Source organism: Heloderma suspectum, chromosome 2, assembly GCF_057233095.1.
Source record: "Heloderma suspectum isolate Gila_16-S chromosome 2, 16-S_ref, whole genome shotgun sequence".
Classification (NCBI taxonomy): Eukaryota; Metazoa; Chordata; class Lepidosauria; order Squamata; family Helodermatidae; genus Heloderma; species Heloderma suspectum.
Genome location: NC_139459.1, coordinates 302,188,394 through 302,208,373, shown reverse-complemented (window position 1 = coordinate 302,208,373; position 19,980 = coordinate 302,188,394). Strand labels below are relative to the sequence as shown.

General features: G+C 44.7%; 1 protein-coding gene across 6 annotated transcripts in view; it reads right to left on the bottom strand.

The window, feature by feature from the left end:
- The window catches only part of COPG1 (coat protein complex I subunit gamma 1), a 41,274-nt gene extending 23,436 nt beyond the window's left edge, over positions 1–17,838 (bottom strand). For 2 of the 6 annotated variants that reach the window (XR_014788532.1, XM_084840144.1), the window contains exons 1-14: positions 17,633–17,838; positions 13,534–13,586; positions 13,360–13,440; positions 12,825–12,896; positions 12,091–12,170; positions 11,089–11,164; positions 10,374–10,466; positions 9,654–9,740; positions 9,295–9,452; positions 7,842–7,975; positions 6,073–6,140; positions 4,411–4,599; positions 4,200–4,295; positions 2,849–3,022 (exon numbers count right to left, since the gene is read on the bottom strand). Coding sequence is in view for 4 of the 6 variants with exons in the window: in XM_084840144.1 (XP_084696270.1) it covers positions 2,849–3,022; positions 4,200–4,295; positions 4,411–4,599; positions 6,073–6,140; positions 7,842–7,975; positions 9,295–9,452; positions 9,654–9,740; positions 10,374–10,466; positions 11,089–11,164; positions 12,091–12,170; positions 12,825–12,896; positions 13,360–13,440; positions 13,534–13,586; positions 17,633–17,669 (1,398 nt within the window). In the remaining 2 variants the exon portion in view is untranslated. Of the gene's footprint in view, positions 1–2,848; positions 3,023–4,199; positions 4,296–4,410; positions 4,600–6,072; positions 6,141–7,841; positions 7,976–9,294; positions 9,453–9,653; positions 9,741–10,373; positions 10,467–11,088; positions 11,165–12,090; positions 12,171–12,484; positions 12,565–12,824; positions 12,897–13,359; positions 13,441–13,533; positions 13,587–17,632 lie in introns of those variants that run through there. The other 4 variants (XR_014788533.1, XM_084840145.1, XM_084840147.1 and 1 more) reach the window with 3 other exon arrangements.
- Positions 17,839–19,980: the final 2,142 nt, after the last annotated feature.

Below are 19,980 nucleotides of genomic sequence, written 5' to 3'. Positions count from 1 at the left end.
TCTAAAAAACGAAAGCTGCTCGAGAACAAAGCATTCTTATCTGCATTTCGGAGTGAGAGGGGTAGTAGGACACTCAGACACCTGCGTGCTTAGCAAAGAGTCTGGAGCTCTGAAGATTTTAAGCTTTCATTGCTTAAAGCAGTGGTGGGGAACCTGCAGCCCTAGAGCTGCATGCACTCTTTGGCCTAATTTCACGCAGCCCTCGACCTAATTTCAAACGCCCTCTGCAGGCAATCAGTTTAAGCCTCTGGTAAGAGTGATCTGTCCCCTTCCCTGGCAGACTGCTGGGAGGTAAGGAAGAGGGAGAGAAAGCGGGGGGGTGGGCACAAAGAGAAAACAGGTGACCAGCCCACTTCTGGCTTTGGCCCTGCCCACGACTGGCTTTGGCTGTGCCCACTGCTGAGGTGTGGCCCTGGACAAGATCACCCATGGGGGCCCTCAACAGCAAAAAGGTTCCCACCCCTGGTTAAAAGTGATTTCTCCCCCTCTAGTCCATTGATCTGCTTTGACCCGTTGGTATACTTCTATTTCTTTCGTTAGCTGCCTCACATTTTTCTGTTGAAAGAGGAAGGTGGACATACATATGACAAATAAATCTTTATGTTTGGGGGTGGGGAAACTTGAAATGTGTGGAGACAGACTTCACTAGAGGGCATAGGAACAAAGAGGTAGCCGTAGTGGAGCTTCCGGTAGTCAAGAGCACTGGGTTTTGACCCTCTATCCCAAGCCTCTTCTGAATAATCCCTCAGGGTAGCCTATAATCAGTATCTGCAGAGATCCTTTAAAGAATAACATCATACACAAAGGCACGAAGAGACACAAAGATGGGATGGCCCAAGGATTCATATTTTTGTATTCATGAAGTACCCACTGAGCGAACATCAGGATATTTGACCCTTTCATAAAATGACATATGTGTGTGTGTGTGTGTGTGTGTGTGTGTGTGTGATTTTTACAGCATACACCTAAGCAGGTATATCAGTTCAAAAGGAAAAAGGAAAAAAAGAGGACTAAATGAAATGTAGTGTAAGACAAGAGAGCTTCATCTTCCTTGGATATATCTAGCATCTGGTTATTGCATGCAGAATTGACTCTCTTTACACTTGCAGGGGTGGAATTCTAACTCAAGAAGAAATTAGGCCTCCCACAGGTTACATGTATGAGGCTGTCACTATCATTCAGCATTATGAACCCAGGGCAAGAAGTGAACCAAACACACATGCAACAAAAAATCAAAGGCATTCTGGTGACTGCTGGGGTCTGGGTGCGTGCACATACACACACATATATGTATTTATTTAGATTTTAAAAATTAACACCAAACAAATTAAAATCTAAAATATTCCTATTGCTTTCTATTAACCTAACACAAGTAAAACATTATATAATGAGACCTTACAATAACAACAGCCTGCCCTGAATTCCAACGTTACTTTATGGCAGGGACGCAGAACCTCTTTCCGCCCGAGGGCCAAATTCCATCTTGGAGAAACTCTTGGGGGCTGCAGTCCAGTGGTGGGTGGGGTCAAAGACAAAAGGGTGGGGCCAAAAATACCAGCATGCTGTAGCTTAAAGCTCTTACTGCCAGCAACTAAGCCTTAGGAGAAGCATTTCCTTTTACAATGAAAAAATGTCAGAAAAGACAGGAAACTACCAAATGATCAGTGGTTGGGGGAAACGGGGTGAAGGGTTATGGCCCTCTGGGGAGCCCCGGAGGGCCAGATTAGGGCCTCCAGAGGGCCAGATATGTCCTTTCGGCCTGAGGTTCTGCACCTCTGCTTAACAGAGAAAGAAACCATTCAGTGCCCTCACAATTCAAACATGTAGCGCCTTCTCTAAAGTTTGGTCCATGCTTGTAGTTATGGTCAGGTTCAATCATCAGCCCTGGAGCCATTAGGTTTCCATTAGGCATAAGAAGGAACTTTGAAACCAGAGCACTCCAGAATGCCTCTGAAAATGGAATGTTCTGTTCTGACAGATTTTGTGTGGGTGGAATGATAATAATTCTGCCTATATAGGCTTAGTATCATCAAATCTGAAGGCTTTTCTTGCCAGAAAACAATATAATGACTGAAAAAAATCACTGGAGGCTGGGTAATAAGGATGAGTATTGCATCAGATCATTCTTAAAAAAAAGTCTCAGAATAGCTCTGGAGATATAACGGACTCCTGTGTGTGATCTGCTTAAGATTCCTTTGCAGCACTGTAGCACTGACAAAGGAAAGGACAAAGATGTTTGAGCTTGACAATAAGATGCACAAAAGCAGATTTTCAGACACAGATTGCTGAGACAGCCAATAACTGGCTGGGGGCCCATGTCCACTCTACACGTGAAGGTGGAGACAGAAGGAAACTAGAATTCTTGATAGGGGCCAGGGTTTTTGAACTGGATATTAAGGCTTCCTGTATCAAGTTGAGAAGGAGATGGAGTTCCAGCGAAAGGCCTGGTAGGCCATGACTTCAAGCTCTAATGAGGGCAGGGTGAAGTAACATTTGCTCACTCCCATTACATAATTTTCCCTGAGTGCCTTTGTGTGTGGGGCAGCATAGCAAGAATCCTCACAAGGTCTTTTTAGGATTTGTGGTCAGCATATTATGGATGGCAAGGAAAAACAGTGTTCATTATTAAATAGACACTGGCTGTAGAGAAGTCCCATCTAAAATATAGACATGTAGGCTGAATGTTAAAATGACTTAACATACACCAACAAATACCCTAGAAAAACCCTCTTCAACCTACACCATGCTATGCGTGAACTCATTGTGCCCAGTAAAAAGAGTAATAAACAGTAATACTTTTCTTTAGGAAATAGAAGCCAGGTTTGGGCTAATATTGACAAACATGTACCATGTCTGTAGTAGGTAGAGGTGTGCACCGACACCCCGCTTCGACTTGGACCCCAATTCGGCACTTCAGAATACGGCCTGCTTCTGCTTGGACCGATTCGGAGTTGGTCCGCTTCGACTCAGTACCGAACCCAAGTCGAGGTTTGGAAAACCAAGGCTTCGTGCTTCCCATTGACTATCATGGGAAATCAAAAAATGGCTATAACTATTTTTCTCTTGGTCAGAACCAGATTATAGCTGCAGGCATAGTAGCCCCTTATGCCTGACCAGAGTCAGAAAAATAAGTGCAGGGTTTTTTGTGCTACGCATCGTTACGGTCTGATTTTATTTTTAAAGGAACTGCCGATAATTTTATTTCTTAGCAGAATTGGATAAAAACTGGAGGGAAAGCTGCCCCTTCTGAGGGGACCAAGCCTGCAGAATTTCAGAACAACAGCCAAAGGGGGGTTTCTTGTGTGCAAGAGCAGCCTTGACATTTTGAGGTCTCCAAAACCGGACGGGCTTATCCCCCTAGGTACCTTGTGCACCATTGTTCTGAAAATTACAGGCAGCCTAGAGGTACGAAGTTTCAGAAGGATAGGTGCAGTGGTTCATGTGGAAGGGGAGTTGCCCATGGGGGGGGGAGAGGGGGAAGTGATTCGCTTCCCCTCCCTTCCTCCCTCCCTCCCCCAAACCCCAGTCTGTTGGTCAATTTGTATGAAAAAGGCACACATCATAGAGGTGACTCCAGGCAAGATACCTGCAAGATTTAGAATGACAGGTGCAAGGGCCAGGGAATTAGGATGCTTGAAAACCAGTTTAAGGCTTTTTTTCATCGTGAAGCCTGGTGGCATTGGAAGAATGGACTTCTCACAGTCCCATTCTCACCCTCCCACAAAGCACATTGACTGGAGCTCGTGGTAAAACTTGTCCTAGGATTAGAAGGTGAACCTGTCAGTCACTCAACTGCACTCCTTCCCTCCCCTGCAGTGTTTAGAGAAACGAAACCAAAAGATGCTATTCAGAGACATAAAGTCTGTAAGGCGCATATCGTACCCGAAACACAAGTCACAACAAAGCCTTGTTCTGGAGTGGCTTCAGTTCTGTTGGCTTCAGAGGGAAATGATTTTTCCAAAGTGGCCCAATTCTGGTCAGGATTTGGACTTAGTCCGAATCCAACATACATCCCTAACAGCAGGCATGCATGCTGTGAGCGGATGGAGCTTCACATTTCAGAATTTTGACTGTACAGTACAGTGGCATGAAGCCTGCCCATTCTACCATACAGGCTTCGAATCTGGGTTGTAAGACTCCCAGAATAAGCATTGCCCTAAGTCAATAATAATGGCAACACCCCAAATAGCTGTGCTTACCTCCTCACGGAGCATGGTGAAGAGGAAGTTCATGAGGATCGCATGCTTGCGTGGATACTTCTGACAGAGGGCACTGATGGCCTGTACCACCACGACCTAGACAGGATTTGGGGAAACAAGAACACTGAACAACCGGAATCATGTCTCACATCAGGCCCCCAATCCCAAAATGTAAAGGTCAATAAAGGCCCAACACAAATTCTTTCCATGCCTTGAACTCATCTGAGATTTCAGACATGAAGGAGGAGATCTGTTTCATGAGCCGGTCGATGCTGCTCTCATTGCCGGTTTTCAGCAGGGTTGTGATAGCCAGCGTAGCAATGCTGCGGTTGGAGTCTGTCACCAGGTTCTCCAAGTCAAGGTTACACGCAGTCACAGCAGATGGATGCTTCATAGCAACCTAGTGGAGAAGTACAGAAAGCAGAATTCACTCCATGCAGCCAGGTGACCTTGCAAGCCTGGATATAAAATATTATCAATACATGTACACCTGGGGAGGATTCAGAACTCCAGCATGATCAGCCAGGTCACGCCAAACATTTCTGGCTTAATATACCAGAAATTTTTGTGAACCACCCAGAGAGCTTTGGCTATGGGGTGGTATAGAAATATAATAAATGAAATACAAGCCAGGCCTGCGTTACCCCCACTTTGCTTGCTGTTGTTGCATGCCGGCTTCAATTCTTCAATCCTGGTTTCTTTAAATCACAGTTCCCCCATTACATCTGAGATGAGGGAACTATGGTTTAATGTCAGATTACTAGCCAGGATCTTCAATTAACATTAGACCACAGTTCCCCAGTTCAGATGCAATGATGAACTGTGGGTTAATTTAACCAAGATTGCAGTGCCAACCCCAGTGTGCCACGGAGGGGCGCAGGAGAAGCGCGTGGGCCCTACGCTTGTCCCCAGCTTTCTAAGCCACCATTCAGGAAGCTGGGATCATTATATCTGAAAAGGCCCAATAGCAACCCTATTGAAAGAAGGATAATAGGAAGCCAGTGGCAGATGGTACACTTGCCTATATTTGCCATGGCTCACATCCAATTTACTGCTGGACTGACAGGAGCTAAAATAACCCAGGCCGGTTACCCAGTTCCCATTACGATCAGCCACTGCAAGAACAGACGATGCCTTTTCCCACATGAAATACAGAGGCTATCCTGTCTTTATCAGGGAGAAATCAAAACCAAGAAGACAAGGTAGAAGGGAAAAATCAGGTATCACCCATTGCCTAGGAAAAATATGCTATACCTTGAGGTGAGACTCCAAGAAAAATCTCACAAGCTTTTTAAAATTTTCCCATGGCTTCAGATCTCAGTCAAACGTAGTGCAGATAGAATGAAATACATATTGCAAGACCCTTGACAGACATAAACTACTTAAACGTATCACACACTGGATTTCCAGTTCTTTGAAACATTCCTCAGGCTCTCTCAAATCTGCAGTACATTTCTAACAACTAAAGTTGATTTGGTAGGACCAAGCTACTCTACATCACAGCTGGTGATGAGAATAAAATGCCACTCTGAGCTCCTTCAACACATGGGTAGTAAAAATCAGCATTTGCCAACTCTAATTCAGTTGCATCCAGATGGCGGAACCATCCAAATCTATTACAAAACCCCACAGAAATATGAATCCTGACCTTTTCAAGGCAAAATCTCAAGCCAGCAATTCTTCCTCCACCTCTCACCAAGTATTCCTCCATGGAGTTTGGACTGTAACATTGGCATGCTTAACTCTTAGTCTGCAAGACAACAGATGGCTCTCCCTACAAGTTGCCCTCTTTGTCCTAAGTCCTTCTCCCCTAATCTCAGAATGGAGGCTGATTGTGATTACTTAGTGGCAAGGTATCCTCTATCCTCCTTACCTTGTTGAGGGTTCGAACCGCTGCGTAGCGAAGGGCTGCTTTGGGCGAACTACAGAACAGTTGCAACACTGTAGAAAACAACAATTTTATTAGCCAATGATTCAGAGTCACTGTTACAGCCTGGCTAAATGGGAAGGGAAAACGGAAGGACAGGAAATGTGCAGAAGAGACAAGTTTCTCTCATTTACAGAGAACTAGAGGAGGTCACTAGTTTATATATTGTAGCCCAGGGGTGGGCAGAAGGTAGATCTCCAGATGTCTAGGACTTCAATTCCCAGAGGCTCCTGCCATCATGGCCTATGGTCAGGAATGCTGGGAGCTGAAGTCCAAAACATCTGGAGATCTACTTTCTGCTCACCCCTGCTGTAGCCTTCCCCAACCTGGTGCCCTCCAGATATGCTGGACTAATTCCCAGTTGGCTGGGAATTATGTGAGTTGCAGTCCAAGATATCTGAAGTGTACCAGGTTGGGAAAGGCTGTTATACTGCTTTCCCAGCAGTATCTAAACTGCCTGTTGGAGATTACATTCCCCATTTCTGTACTTGTGTCAACTCCTTGTTCATCCTCTCACTTAAGCATCTTTCCCCGTTTATTATCCTGAGTTTTTCTTCCATTTAAAGTGCCATTCCTTTTCATTGTAATCATTAGGCAGCAGCATTCTTGTTGCACATTCTTCCCCAGAGCCCAAATGCACCATTTCAATCCACGTGCCTGAGTGTCATTCCACAGATATTGCTCTGCAATACAGGCCTGTCTCAAGACACGCAGCAAGAACCAAAATATCTGGCAATCCTATGCTTGAATACAGCAGGGAAGTCCCTGTTGCTGACAGGGAAACTTTTGTTTTACCATCAGTCAACCAAACCAACACATGTCAAGTCAGCCAACAAACTGACAAACCAAAAAGGAGAGGGTCCCCTAACTAACAAGAAAACCAGAAAGTCAATGACCCTATAGCAAATGAGTAAAGTGAGTATTATAGTATTGGAAAATGACAATGCAATATATTCCAACGATGTATGAAAAACTTGTAAAAATAAACATGCTGTAGCCAAAAATCACTACTGTAAACTACACACGTGCTTTGAATCCAAAAGCTGGTCTGAGATGACAAGATCTCCAGATTATTTCCCATTCTTTGCTTCATCAGTACCCTTACGGAAATTTTCTTCCATGTTTTTCATGTATCTTTGTAATACAGGGTTAGGCAACTGTTTGGGCCCTTAGGCACATTTCGCAATTTGAGGAAACTATTGTGGGCACCATCACAAAATGGATTCCATAGGACGCATATGCATAGCTGGTCACAAAGGACAAGCAACCTGCCAAAATGACAGTGTATAAGGCAGAGATTGGGTTTGAGCCGCAGCACACTAAACAACTCCTTTGAACGCACAGTTATCAGTGCCAAAAGACACCTATTTCACAGAAAGCAAACAGTTTTTTCTTTCCCCTCTCCTCTGCCAGCCAACGCATTCCCATGTTATCTTTCTCACTCTGGACCTGTAGATGCAGTCTGTCTCACACATATACAGACATGCTCCTATCCATCCCCTCCCTCTCTCTCTCATCTTCATTTCCTAAGAATGTCTCTGAGCTCCATCATGTAGCTCAGAAGACTTCATGGGAAGTTAAGGTAGCAGCAACGGGAGGCCCTCACTTTGCTTTGAGGTGATCCCAGCTGCTTACCCCTGTTGTAATATACTGTATTGTCATTTTCTAAGTCAACCAACAAACCCGAGCAAACCTTTCCAAAGCAAAGGAATTACCAGACACAGCAGGTGCAAGCTCTTTGGCCGTACAGCTGGGCAGGTTGACAATGGCAGATGCAGCTTCATAGACCACCATCTCATGCTTGCTCCTTAAGCAGCTCTCGATGAAATCAAACAGGGGGCTATCACGGCTACTCAAAGAGAAGAAGGGGAGTCAGCCTCACACTTGATATTAGTCTAGTCAGTTGATTTTATTCCATATAATCAGGTTCTTAAAATTTTACCACACATACACGCACACACACACACAAAGAGATTGAACACACCAATCAGATCAATTCATCATATGCAAAGCTTAAAGCTACAGTTTTTAGGACTTTTGCTGTAATCTTTCTGGCAGCCACAGGTAGTTTACACATTTGCTCAAGCAAAGTTCTATCAGACATTCCTCCCAGCAAAGGTGCAATAAATCTTTTCCGGGACCAGAGTACAGTTCACAGAAGATGACGCATATTGTCTGTTTGTGGGGCCCCCACTGGATATAAAAACTTGTTAATTGGCCACTAGAAAAGGAAACTGAGTCCACTGAGAAGGGGTTTGTTGGTGGTGTTTGAGGCAATTCAGAAGTTCTACCAGCAACTTTGCAATGATTATGGATCACTCATTCATGCGGGTGCATACCACTGCTCACTTCAGTGTCTCCACAGCTGACCACAGCCATGGACACACCTTCACTGCTCCCTCTCTGGTACCCTTTTAAACCTATTTGTAGCCCTGATCAGCTGTTGATTCAACACCGTTTTTTAAAAAAGCCAGTGTGGTGTAGTGATTTGAGTGTTGGACTGGGGGCTGGGAGAGCCAGGTTCTAGTCCCCACTCGGCCATGGAAGCTCACTGGGTGACTTTGGGCCAGTCACACACTCTCAGCCCAACCTACCTCACAGAATTGTTGTTGTAAGGATAAAATGGAGAGGAGAAGGATCATGTAAGCTACCTTGGGTTCCTTAGGAGGAAAGAAGGTGGGATATAAATGTAATAAAAGAAAAAAATATAAAAATAAAAACTGGAGTTCTGCTTCCTAGAAACTGTGAAGTCATTGTGTAGCCAATCAGATCTGGTCACAACGCAGGGATGTTGCCCTAGATGATGTTGTCATATAGCCAAAGCTGTTTCTAGGAAGTAGAAGGCCAATTTTTGGCTGTAAACTATAAGTGAACAACTTCTGGCCCTCCAGATGTTTTGGCCTACAACTCCCATCAGCCCTAGCCAGCATAGCCAATGGTGAGGGATGATGGGAATTGAAGGCCAAAACATCTGGGGGGCCACAAGTTGCCCACCCCTGCTGTAAACAGAAACAAGTGGGCATGAGTAAGGCAAGACTTGCTGGCGTTTTGGAGGAAACTTTCCAACCCTTCCAAAATCCCATGTTTCTCCACAAAAATACAAAACTAGGGCAAATTTGGCACGGCATTACACAGAATATGTTCCCTGAGATACAAAAGCATCCTTACCCTCCAGCTTCTTCTTCCAGCAGTTTGCTGGCTACGCGGATCATCATGCAATAGGCAAAAGGCGATTTCAAGCCATGCCGCATGAACTTGTTGAGCATTTTGTTGACAGCCAAGCGGTCATTCTTGCGCACGTGATACAGCAAGCCGAGGGCATGATACTGGAAGGGGTTAGCAAAGGAAGTAACACGGTCAACATTATGTCTACATTTTTATGCCATAAACCAGCCTTCCGCAACCTGGTGCCCTCCAGATGTGTTGAACTACAACTCCCAGGATCCCTCAGCCAGCATAGCTAACCCAAGTGACCCTCAGTGCCATCATAAATGCCACCTGGCTGCATGTGGCTTTAAGATTCTTACTTGGACCATGATATTGTCACTGGAAGCTGCCTCCTGAGCTTCATTCACCCAACGTTTTACCACATCAAAACTAGTCTTCAGAAGGTGCTGTGAAGGAAAAAAAAGCCAGCAGTGAACATCAAGAATGGGCCTTTGTGATCCAAATAAGAGTCATTCTAGCTGAGGCAAGGAAAAAGCCCAGAAAGATCTAGATCAAATCTTGGATTCTATGAGTTGCAACAATGTATCAATGTCACTCTATCATCCCTCTCTCTCCATTCATGACTTGAAAACAATATTTGAACCGGGTAAGGAAGAGCTGATGCCTTTAGAACAGTTAGACAAAAAGTATAATAAATACAAAGAAATACCACTGCTTCTTCCAAATACAAGCCTCCTTCCCCAGCCCTAACCCCTTGCTGCTGATTGTTTGGGGCTTTTGTGGGTTCCCCGCCTTCCTGCTAAAAAGGTTGAAATGCCTCTCCTAAGGTTTAGTTATTGGCAGTAAGGCCTTGAAGCTAAAATATGCTTGGACCACCCTTTGGCCTTTCATCCTGCCCTCTTTGCCTTCAGCCCTGCCCACCACTGGAATGCGGTCCCCGAGAGCATCTCCAAAACTGGATTTCGCCCTCGAGCTGAAAGAGGATCAGTACCCCTGTTAGAGAATAAAGGATGATGTACCACTCATTTCCCAACAGAGATCTACTGCTTATCATAGTGACTCTGTAAGCAGCTACGCACCAGAGATGACACGAGAGCAGAGCTGGACACACTGGGCACCTTGTCAACGATGGCCTGTTTCATGTAGCGCTCAATGGCTTGCAGCATGGTAGTCTGGGGTGGGGAGGGAGACAAAACCAGAGATGTTCTTTTGAGAGGAAACAGAAGGAAATTTGGCAGAACTTCTGGAAAGGGGAAAAAAGCAAAATGAAGACTCAAACAAGTTGTGAGGCAAAGAAGAATGAAGGGCAGGGAACCCAATAAGAAGAGAGAGAGAGAGAGAGAGAGAGGGAGAGGGAGTGCGGGGGGGGGGATGCAAAAAATATATATATTCATTATTTATTTAATACTTTTCAATACTGCCTTTTTGCCACTACACCAAAGTTGTTTACATTTTTTTAAATATTGAAACAAACAAACAAATGTTACCCCCCCCAAATCCAAATAAACACCAGAGTATAGTTCTCTCAGGCAAACTGAAGGTCTCTTCAGGAGTTAATGCCATGAGCTCCCTGGCCTGGGCTTCCTCACCGCTGCTCTCCCTCAAGGCACACAGGTCTTAAGTAGCCCCAGGGAAGGTGGGGCAGGGGCTGCCTCAACAGTCCTCTCAGGCCCATTGATGGTCCTTCAGGAGCTGATGGCACAAGCTCCCCTGCCCCCAGCCTGGACTTCTCCAAGGACAGCAGGGGGAGCGGAAAGAAAAAGATTCAGAGACATGGAAGCAGTTGACACTTACATCTGTAATCTGGCAGAGGGCTCGCACGGCAGGGCCTCTGTAATTGTCATCCTTCCCAGTCATATCTTTAGTTAAACTGGACAAAATGGGGAGAAAATGTTTAGGGTTGTGGATTTATCCCTCCAGCTTTCACAAACAGTAGACAGCAGCATCAAGACTCCCAAGAAGTGAGTAGCCTGCGGCAGTGGAGGCTGGTGGCTCTGATGTCAGTGAGGTGGTAAATCCACTCCAAGGTTTTAGTCAGAACCAGTCAGAACTCTTCTGCACCTTGGATAGCTCCTCTAGAATTCTGACTGGTTCTGACTGAAACTGGAGTGGATTCACCACCCCACTGACATCAGAGCCACCAGCCCCCATTGCCCTAAGGACACAATCCTATGAAGGTTTAGACAGAAAGAAAGTCCTACAACTCCCAGCATGACCCAGCCAACCACATGGTTTCTATCTAAACATGCACAGGACTGCACCTTAAGTGTCTTCTCTGCATCAAGGGAAATAAAATAATAGTTCCCTCACAATGTATTTCATTATAATGCACACACACACCACTACCATTCAAGCTTGCCTACAAATGTTGATAGGCATCAGGTAATCTTTTATATTTGGTTAAAGCATTATTATCTCCTCAGAAGATTGTAACATACTTTGAAAAACCCACAGAATGAAAAGGCAACAGCTTTTTTTTTGGAGTGGTGGAAGGGGGAAACGAAGGAAGGCAGCATTATCTTGTTATTTGTCTTGGTTCTCTGGTGGCAGGGAACATGCTTGGGTTACTCAAGGGCTGAAGTGATCCAATCAAATTCTTAGGATTACAACATCTGTATTTCCCCCACTTTTAAAAAAACCCCACATTTTTTCTTCCTAATGACATGCTCAAACATCATCATTTCCTATAGGCATTGCTGCCAACCCTGCAAGGCTAAGGGGGTCTCAGTGCAAGAAATACATACAACTTTTTTTAAAAAATCCAACCACATGGAAAAGAGATCAAGAAGGAATCACCTGCTAGTCACTATGATGACATCCTCTGAGATGGTAGACATTTCTTTGATGGTTAGATAACACATCCTGCGGAGAGTGGGCTGACATGAAGAAAAATGAACAACAGTGTTAGGATGCACAAACACTGACAGGACATAATATTACCACTGTTGCTGATGAAACAGGGGTTGCCACACATTCTTCTGCTGCACGGCTGGCCCTACCATTAGGCAGAGTGAGGCAGGTCCCTCAGGCGGCAGTTTCTGGGTCAGTGGGGAGAAGTGGCAAGGTGCTGAAGCGACTCTGTAAGCTACCCTGCTGCCCTCAGGTGCAGTGGAGGCAGCCAGAGTTGAAGTAAGATTCAACTGCCAGTCTACTTGGAATTGGGGGAGGAGGGCACCATCCTATCGTTCACCTCAGGCAGCAAAACATCTTGGGCTGCCCCTGTGCTGGTGAATCACTCAGAATCTCTTCTTCATACTTCTGAGATTGCAGCTGTCAGAATAAAAAATAAGCCATTTTGTCAAGAGACATATGAAGAGTTTAGCTGAGCAGCAAACATGGCAGTGGGGCTCGGCTTCAGGCCATTTTGAGAGTGGGGCACAGTGTTTTGGCCTACCAAAACCACCCTGCCAAAGTGGCCCTCTAGCACAACTAACCATTGACTAGGGTTGTATATTAAAGATAGGGTTCCCACACTCTTCCACTTCCCTGTGTAAACATATGGGTGGATAGTGCACAAGCAAAGGGCTTACATCATTGGACTGGAACAGTTTAGTCATTGCAAAGAAGGATTCAGTGGCTTCCATCACACCAAGGTGCTCCCCCTGGAATGAGAAAAAACAACAACACCAAACGTTTGCCAGTAACTGTGCTAGGAAGCGGAATAAATCACATTGAGCATAGCTGCAGAAAGCACACCCAGCAAGTACTGGCAACTGCATTAGGCAACAGAGGGATGCTCATTTCAATAGTTCACCTCAGTTGACAGGAGAGGTCAGCCAAAGCCAACTACCTCTCCACAAAGGATCACTCCAGAGCTGCCTCAGACTGTGTGGGAGCTCTTTGACCGCACACAGCTGCCACCTACTTCATCACTCAGCCAGCCTGGAGGAAAAACCCAAAGCATTTTCAAGCAATTCACAGCCTGCTGCTGGTACTACTGGAACAGTTTTTCCCTCAAGCAATAGTGTGTGAGGTGCATGCGTTAATGTTGACAAGCAAACCAGTTTTGGTTTAACCCTATATGACAAAGCCATTGCAAATTTAAAAATAAGTTCTCCTCATTACCTGGTTTATGAGATACAAAATCTTGGTGAGGATGTGAGCGCATTTCCGGGGGTTTATAGGTGTCTCATTGAATACCCGAGCCTAGGAGCAGAGGGGTGCAAAAATGAGATCTCGGAAATACGTCAAAGTGGTTTTCTTCAGGAGAAAAAGGACCAGTATCATTAAGGAACTTACTTCTTGCAGCACAGCACTTTTTTCCAAGTGTTGGAATGGATTGGAACCTCCACCTGTGATGTAAGATCATCAGCTTCAGTTATTTATTTATTTGCTTTATTTATTACATTTATATCCTGCCTTTTTCCTCCTTAAGGAACCCAAGGAGTTTCAGTATGTGCAAAATTTAATAGGCTGAAAAGTGTGATTTCTTAATTTTTTATTACATAAATTTAAACACCACTTTCCAATGGGCTATCGAAGTGGTTTGCAGAAATGATAAAAATATCAAAATATAACAATAAAAGTACAATAAAACAATTACTGGTTGAATATAACTATACCGGCTGGGTCATCTCTCAGGGGAAGCCTGCATAGAAAGGCAGCTCTTGAGCAGACATCTAAAAATCAAGACTGAAGATGCCTGCTTAATGTCAAGGGAGAGCGAGTTCCGGAGGGCAGGTGCTGCAACACTAAATGCTCTTACATTTACAAACCTCAGGAGTATGCAGCACTGTCAAAATTGCTCCTCCTGAGGACCGCAAGGACTGGGCAGGGACATAAGGGATGAGGCAATCCCTAAGGTAACCTGGTCCCAAGTTGTTTAGAGCTTTATATGTTAACAACACAACTTTAAATGTGGCCCCGTAGCTTTTTGGCAGTCATATTATACCTTTGTTAAAAGCACAGCGCAGTGCAGATTAATAAATTCAAGAAATAAATAAATAAACAGAGGTATAACATGCTGCTGCCCCTGTTAGCAGCCTTGCAGCTGCATTCTGCACCAGCTGCATCTTCTGGACCAAGCCTAGGGGTAGCCCCACATACAGCGCATTATGATAATTCAGTCTTGAGCTTAGCAATGCCAGAACCACTGTGGCCAAGCTATCGCAGTCCAGGAATGAATGAGCGACCCTTCAGTCTCACATCGGTTTGGTTCAACCCATGGCCAAAACTAAACCACAGAATTCCACAGGTGACAGTCTCTCATTCAGTGAAGAGAAATGCTCAGGGAATAATGCTTCCTCATATGCAGGAGTTTTGTTATTACAAGAATCTGAAACACAACATGGTGCAATGAGAAATTAGAGCCTGCCCATCCACCGCATAAGAGGGATACTCATCCCTTGGCACCGTAAAGGAGGCACAAAGACGTCAGCTGCTATTTCCACTGGTCAGCATCCTGGTGGATGTCATCCATGTTGCCTAGGGTGAGTTACGGGGGTGAAGTGAAATGATGTGTATTTGAGGACGGAGAAGGGGGAGAGGAAAAAAGCAGCACAGCTGGTCGAAGGAGGGAGGCAGAGGAATTTCATGATGATTGGAGCGATGGGAGGAGGCATGGCATGAAGATGGAAGCGGCGTTTCTGAGAGAGAATATAGAGGCGGAGGGAACAGAAGTGAAACAAGGGGAAAGGAGCAATGAATATCTGGTAGGGGCAAAGATGAGAAGGCCTGGGGGAAAGAACCAGAAAAAAAATGGTGAGAAATGGAAACATTTGAAAAAGCCCCTTTCCCCCCCAGGTTTTCCCCAGGGAGTCTGGAAAATTGGGTGAGGGGGAGGGGGGAAATGTTTTTCCAGATTTTTCAGTGTTCCGTCCCCCCATGCCATATCATTAGTACTCCTATTGTTTCAGAGTTATGGAGGACGGTGTGCAGACAAGCCAGTTAACAAAGTTGTACCATATTTGTAACCCAGAGGGAGACAGAAACCTGCCATGCCAGGCATTGTCACTGTACCCAGAAAGAGGCATGGGCCATGGAGAGATGTCCAGCAAAATCATCTTCAAACTTGTCAAAATCTCAGCAGCCAGAAGCAAGATTATCATTTATTTGCCTGTAGAGTGCCTAATTTTGTGCTTGGGACTGTACAATTAAAAATATGCAGAAAACATGCAGAAACCCATGTCAATAGCTTACAAGCTAACAAGAAGACACAAAAGGATTAGGGAACAGGGTGTGGAGAAAGAGCAGAAGTGACAGAAATAGATAAAATGGTTGACAAATGCCAGAACATAAATGGAACATCTGCAAGCCTCGATGGAGGACGGTGAGATGATTAGAATTAAGCTAAGAAAAATAAATGTGTACAACCGCTGAACGAAAGCAAACTTACTCCAAAACTATAAGAATGCATTTAAGCCATATCTAAATTAAATGCATAAGAGATATAGCTATACCTCCCCGCTATGTTTAAATGAATTGCTATAGGAAACAATAATGATTAAATTAATTGAAATTAAAAATTAGACACATGCTAAAACTTTCAGGTCATATCCTATTGTTTTCAGTATGGATATAGATAGATCTATAGGTCATACTGCAAAGGTAGCACACTTTTCTGCTTAGAGTTGCTTCATATGATACAAGAGTCTTGCAGTGTATCAAGTGCATGTCTCTGAAATGCAGGAAACCCACTCCCAGAAGCCTCAAGTTGCTAATGGTCTCAGGTAGGCATTTATCACACATCACAGTCTCTCCTCCAATCATTACGGTGTTCACCACGGGGCCATGTTGCAAAGACCTCTCTTTTACATTTTGCAGAATAGCCCAAAGATAATATTCACTTTACATGAAGAGCAATGAGAAAAGCAAAGTGGATGGTAGTACCATAATATCTTACAAAAACATCTCAACAGTGGGTAAACATATCACCTGCATTTCTTGGTAAAGTCTGCCAGAAGGCTTTGAAATATTATGTTCTTAACTTTTGGGGTGGTGTTTTAGGACCAATGACTAGAGGCAGCTAGCTTGCTGAGAACAGGTAGCATCTCTGTTACACAAAATCTCGACAGCATCCTGAACCACATTTATGTAATTTCTGCCTTGGCTAGGAGTAACGTGCTTGGACGTTTGTACTGAACAGAGAGATATACATATTTTAATTAAAAACAAAAAACAAAAAACAAAAAACCATAAAAGCATTATAGAGGCTAGCCTTTCCCAACCTGGTGCTCTCCAGATGTTTTGAACTACAGCTTCTAGCAGTCCTGACTTGGCAATACTGGATGGGGCTGATGGGAGTTGACATCCGAAACATCTGGAGGGCACCAGGTTGGGGAAGGCTGACATGGAGCTTAAAGCTGTTCGGTTTCTTGATTTGATAGTCAAGATTGTTCCAAGGGCTGCTTGTCTCACATAACCTACTATCAACAAACCATGTAAGCCAGAGTACTTACAAACAAACTAGCTTAAAGTGCGATCATCAACATATGTATATAGATCTGCCAACTTGGGTTAATATTTTGTGCATCTGATGAAACAGACAGTGTCCACAAAAGCTTTAGTCAGAATAAACGTTAGCCTTTAATTTGTTAGCCACAAGACTCTTCATTGTTTTTCATTATAAGCATGCTTATTCCAAAGTATATCCCACTCAGTACAGCAGGGCTTACTCCCCAGTAATCTCAAGCCCAAAGATTTCCCCCACTTTATTCTGGAATAGTTTCATGCACCCATCCAGGGGACTCCCGATCAGTGTTTTGGAATAAAGGGTTTCTTGATCGCAGGCAGAAGCAACACTGCAAGAAAATCAAGTCTTCCCTATATTTCTATATTATGCTCATCCCCAGGGTATATCTCAATTCTTCTACAGGCCTACCTGTTTAATCAGTACAGCAATGTTGTCCTAGGTTAGAAACCTTGGCTCTTGGAAGTTATCACCCATGCCATTTTTTCTTTGTAATATTTGTAAACTAGCTTTTCACACCATGAACTGGGATGGAAGCCCTATCCAAAGCAGGGTTAGGCCAGGCTGAATATGGAGGTGGTCACCGAGTCCTTGTGCTACAAATCCAAAGTATTGGGGCTTTGGGGAACAGCCCTTTTCTAATTTTTATTTATTTGTTACATTTATATCCCACCTTTTCTCCAAGGAGCCCAAAGCCACATATACGATCCTCCTCCTCTCCATTTTATCCTCACAACAACCCTGTGAGGTAGGTTAGGCTGAGAGTCAGTGACTGGCCCAAAGTAACCCAGAGAGCTTCATGGCTTAGCGGGGACTAGAACTCCCATCTCCCCAGTCCTAGTCCAACACTCTAACCACTACACCACACTGGCTCATGGGCACACCTTTCTTCCCAGCTTTGTATAGGCTCTGCCACGCTCATACACTCACCTGATTCCTCATCCTTCTTATCAAACTTCTTCAGCATCCTATCCCTGTATGCGGGGGCGATGGAGGAGGAGGAAACCGAGGGTCTAGATTAGCAGAAAACCTAGCACGAGCAAAGGAAGGGAAGATCCCGGGACCGACAGAAAGAGGCTAATGGGAACAGACAACGCTGAGCGAATGGGCTGCGGCTCAGTGCGAATCCCTGAAGCGCCACTTCCTGCAAAAGCGCCACTTCCTGCCAGCATGACAGCAAGAGACAGCTCAGCTTGACAGTGACGCGCACGCGCACTCGACGGCTGGTGGGCCAAAGAGGGCTCTACGTGGCTGCCAGGACTAGGGGGGAGCTAAGGGGCGGGGTCGGTGGGAAAGGCGGCTGCGTAGCGTCATTGATCCTGTAGCCAATGACTGTGGGAAGCGTTTCCGGGCTCGAGGGGAGGGGGCCTAGGGCGTTAAACGCGGTGGAGGCTGGAGCGCGCTCGTTCTGGGGCCGCGTTTTGTTGTGTTTTGGAGAAAGCGAAGGAGAAGCGAAGTATACGCGCCAAGCGCGGAAAGCATTAGTTTAGAGCACAGTGGCAGAAAGAGATCTGAACATCCTTTACATTAAAAAATAGAGTGGGAAACCAGATTTAATTCATACTATTTAGGATTATGTTAGGATACGGTTTCTTCTTGTGTGGAAGAGAAGGGAGGTTTCTTTCAAAATACTCTCTATGAAATTAATGCTGCATCCGTTGTTTGGAGCCCCTTATTTTGAATTTTAATTGATCTGACAACTTTTTCAGGAAAAATCCCAAGCAGGGAAAAATATTTTATTCTGACGGATTGTCTCTTGCATAAAGTTACCATCTTTTTCTTTCTGGCAAGGTTTTGGTGCCTCGAAAATGCTGCATCACAGGCAGAAATGCGACAGGCAAAGGGTTTCCTATCAGTGCATCCCCGTGCTGGGAAAACGCAGCACCTGATTAATTTGCGTCTCAAAGCTCAACAGCGCAGAGTTTGGGGGGCAGGTTCATGGTTTTGCTCACACCTGCCTATTTTGCAGTGCCTCCACAGAGTTGCCTTTTCAAGATCCCCCTTTTAAATTTTGCATGCCATAACAACTTGGGCCATGTAAAGGTGGTGTGTGAATGTGTGTGCGTTGGCTGTGCAAATGGTAAGGCCACACCCCAAATGCAAAGATCAGTCTTAATTGTCAGGAGATGAGGAAGCATATATGAACTGTAAAGGGGGCACTAGGTACAAAACTCAAAACAAGAGACTATATTGTTAATTTTGCCATCTTGAACAGCTAGAAACAGTCTCGTGCTATGGTTTGCTAGACAGAATAATGTCAAAAGTACATTCATGGGCCTTGATTATGGGGATGTTTTCATTAATAGCCTGCAAATCTCCCTCCTCCGCCTTCAGAATATGCAGGACTACCTTTTTTTTTTGCTGCCTACTGTACAAGACTATCGTTTGCATATTTGTCAATACAACAAAACTTACAAAGGCCCTCAAAGTGCTGTCCCATTACAAAAGGCTGTGTGCTCTCTCATCCATTGCAATGACCCAGTAAAGCCCTAGCGCGGCTGTCCACCACTGAGAGTGGGAAGCACGTAAGAATATGTTAATAAAACATTAGGATTTTAAGGCACATGGGCTGGTGGCAATGACTCCCCCAGTTTCACTATCGCCCCCATTGTAGGCTATTTGTACTGCTCCAAAGGAAATACATCACATACACTATGGAAAGGCAAATGTAAGGCTGTCCAGTTCTAATTCAGAGCAACCCTGCTGTGTTGTATCATTGTACAGTTTAGTCACTAGCTGGCTCTGGGCTTATTTGGAGTCAGGCGTTTCTAGGGGTGGGGTGGGGTGGGGGGTCGGAATTGACAAATTACCAAAAAGGAGGACAAAAGAGGACACAGATATGCATAAACATTGCATGTGTTAATTTATATGGATAAATGCAAATTTGGAAATCACTATAGCTGAAATAGAAATGCGATACATCTCACCAAAGGGAGGAAGACTGTGACCAGGGGACATGTGTGCCTAATCCATCTGCTGTGCAGGAGCCAGCTATTGATGGGCCACTTCAAGGCCCAGTTCTCTGTTCTGATGGGTCTTTATCTTTAAAATGGACTTGGACTGGGCAGCCTTTCAAACAGAGGATGCCCTGAAATAGAGGACTGTGCTCTATAAGGTAGGACACATGGACACCTAGGAGTTTCCAGTGTCTGTTTTGTTCTTAAGAGACAGACAGCAGTGCTGGCTGGGGGATGCTGAGTCGTAGGACTAATCCAGAGCACATCAAAAGCATATCTAGAAGCCATTAGTGTTTCTTTCAACTTAGAACTGAACTAGCA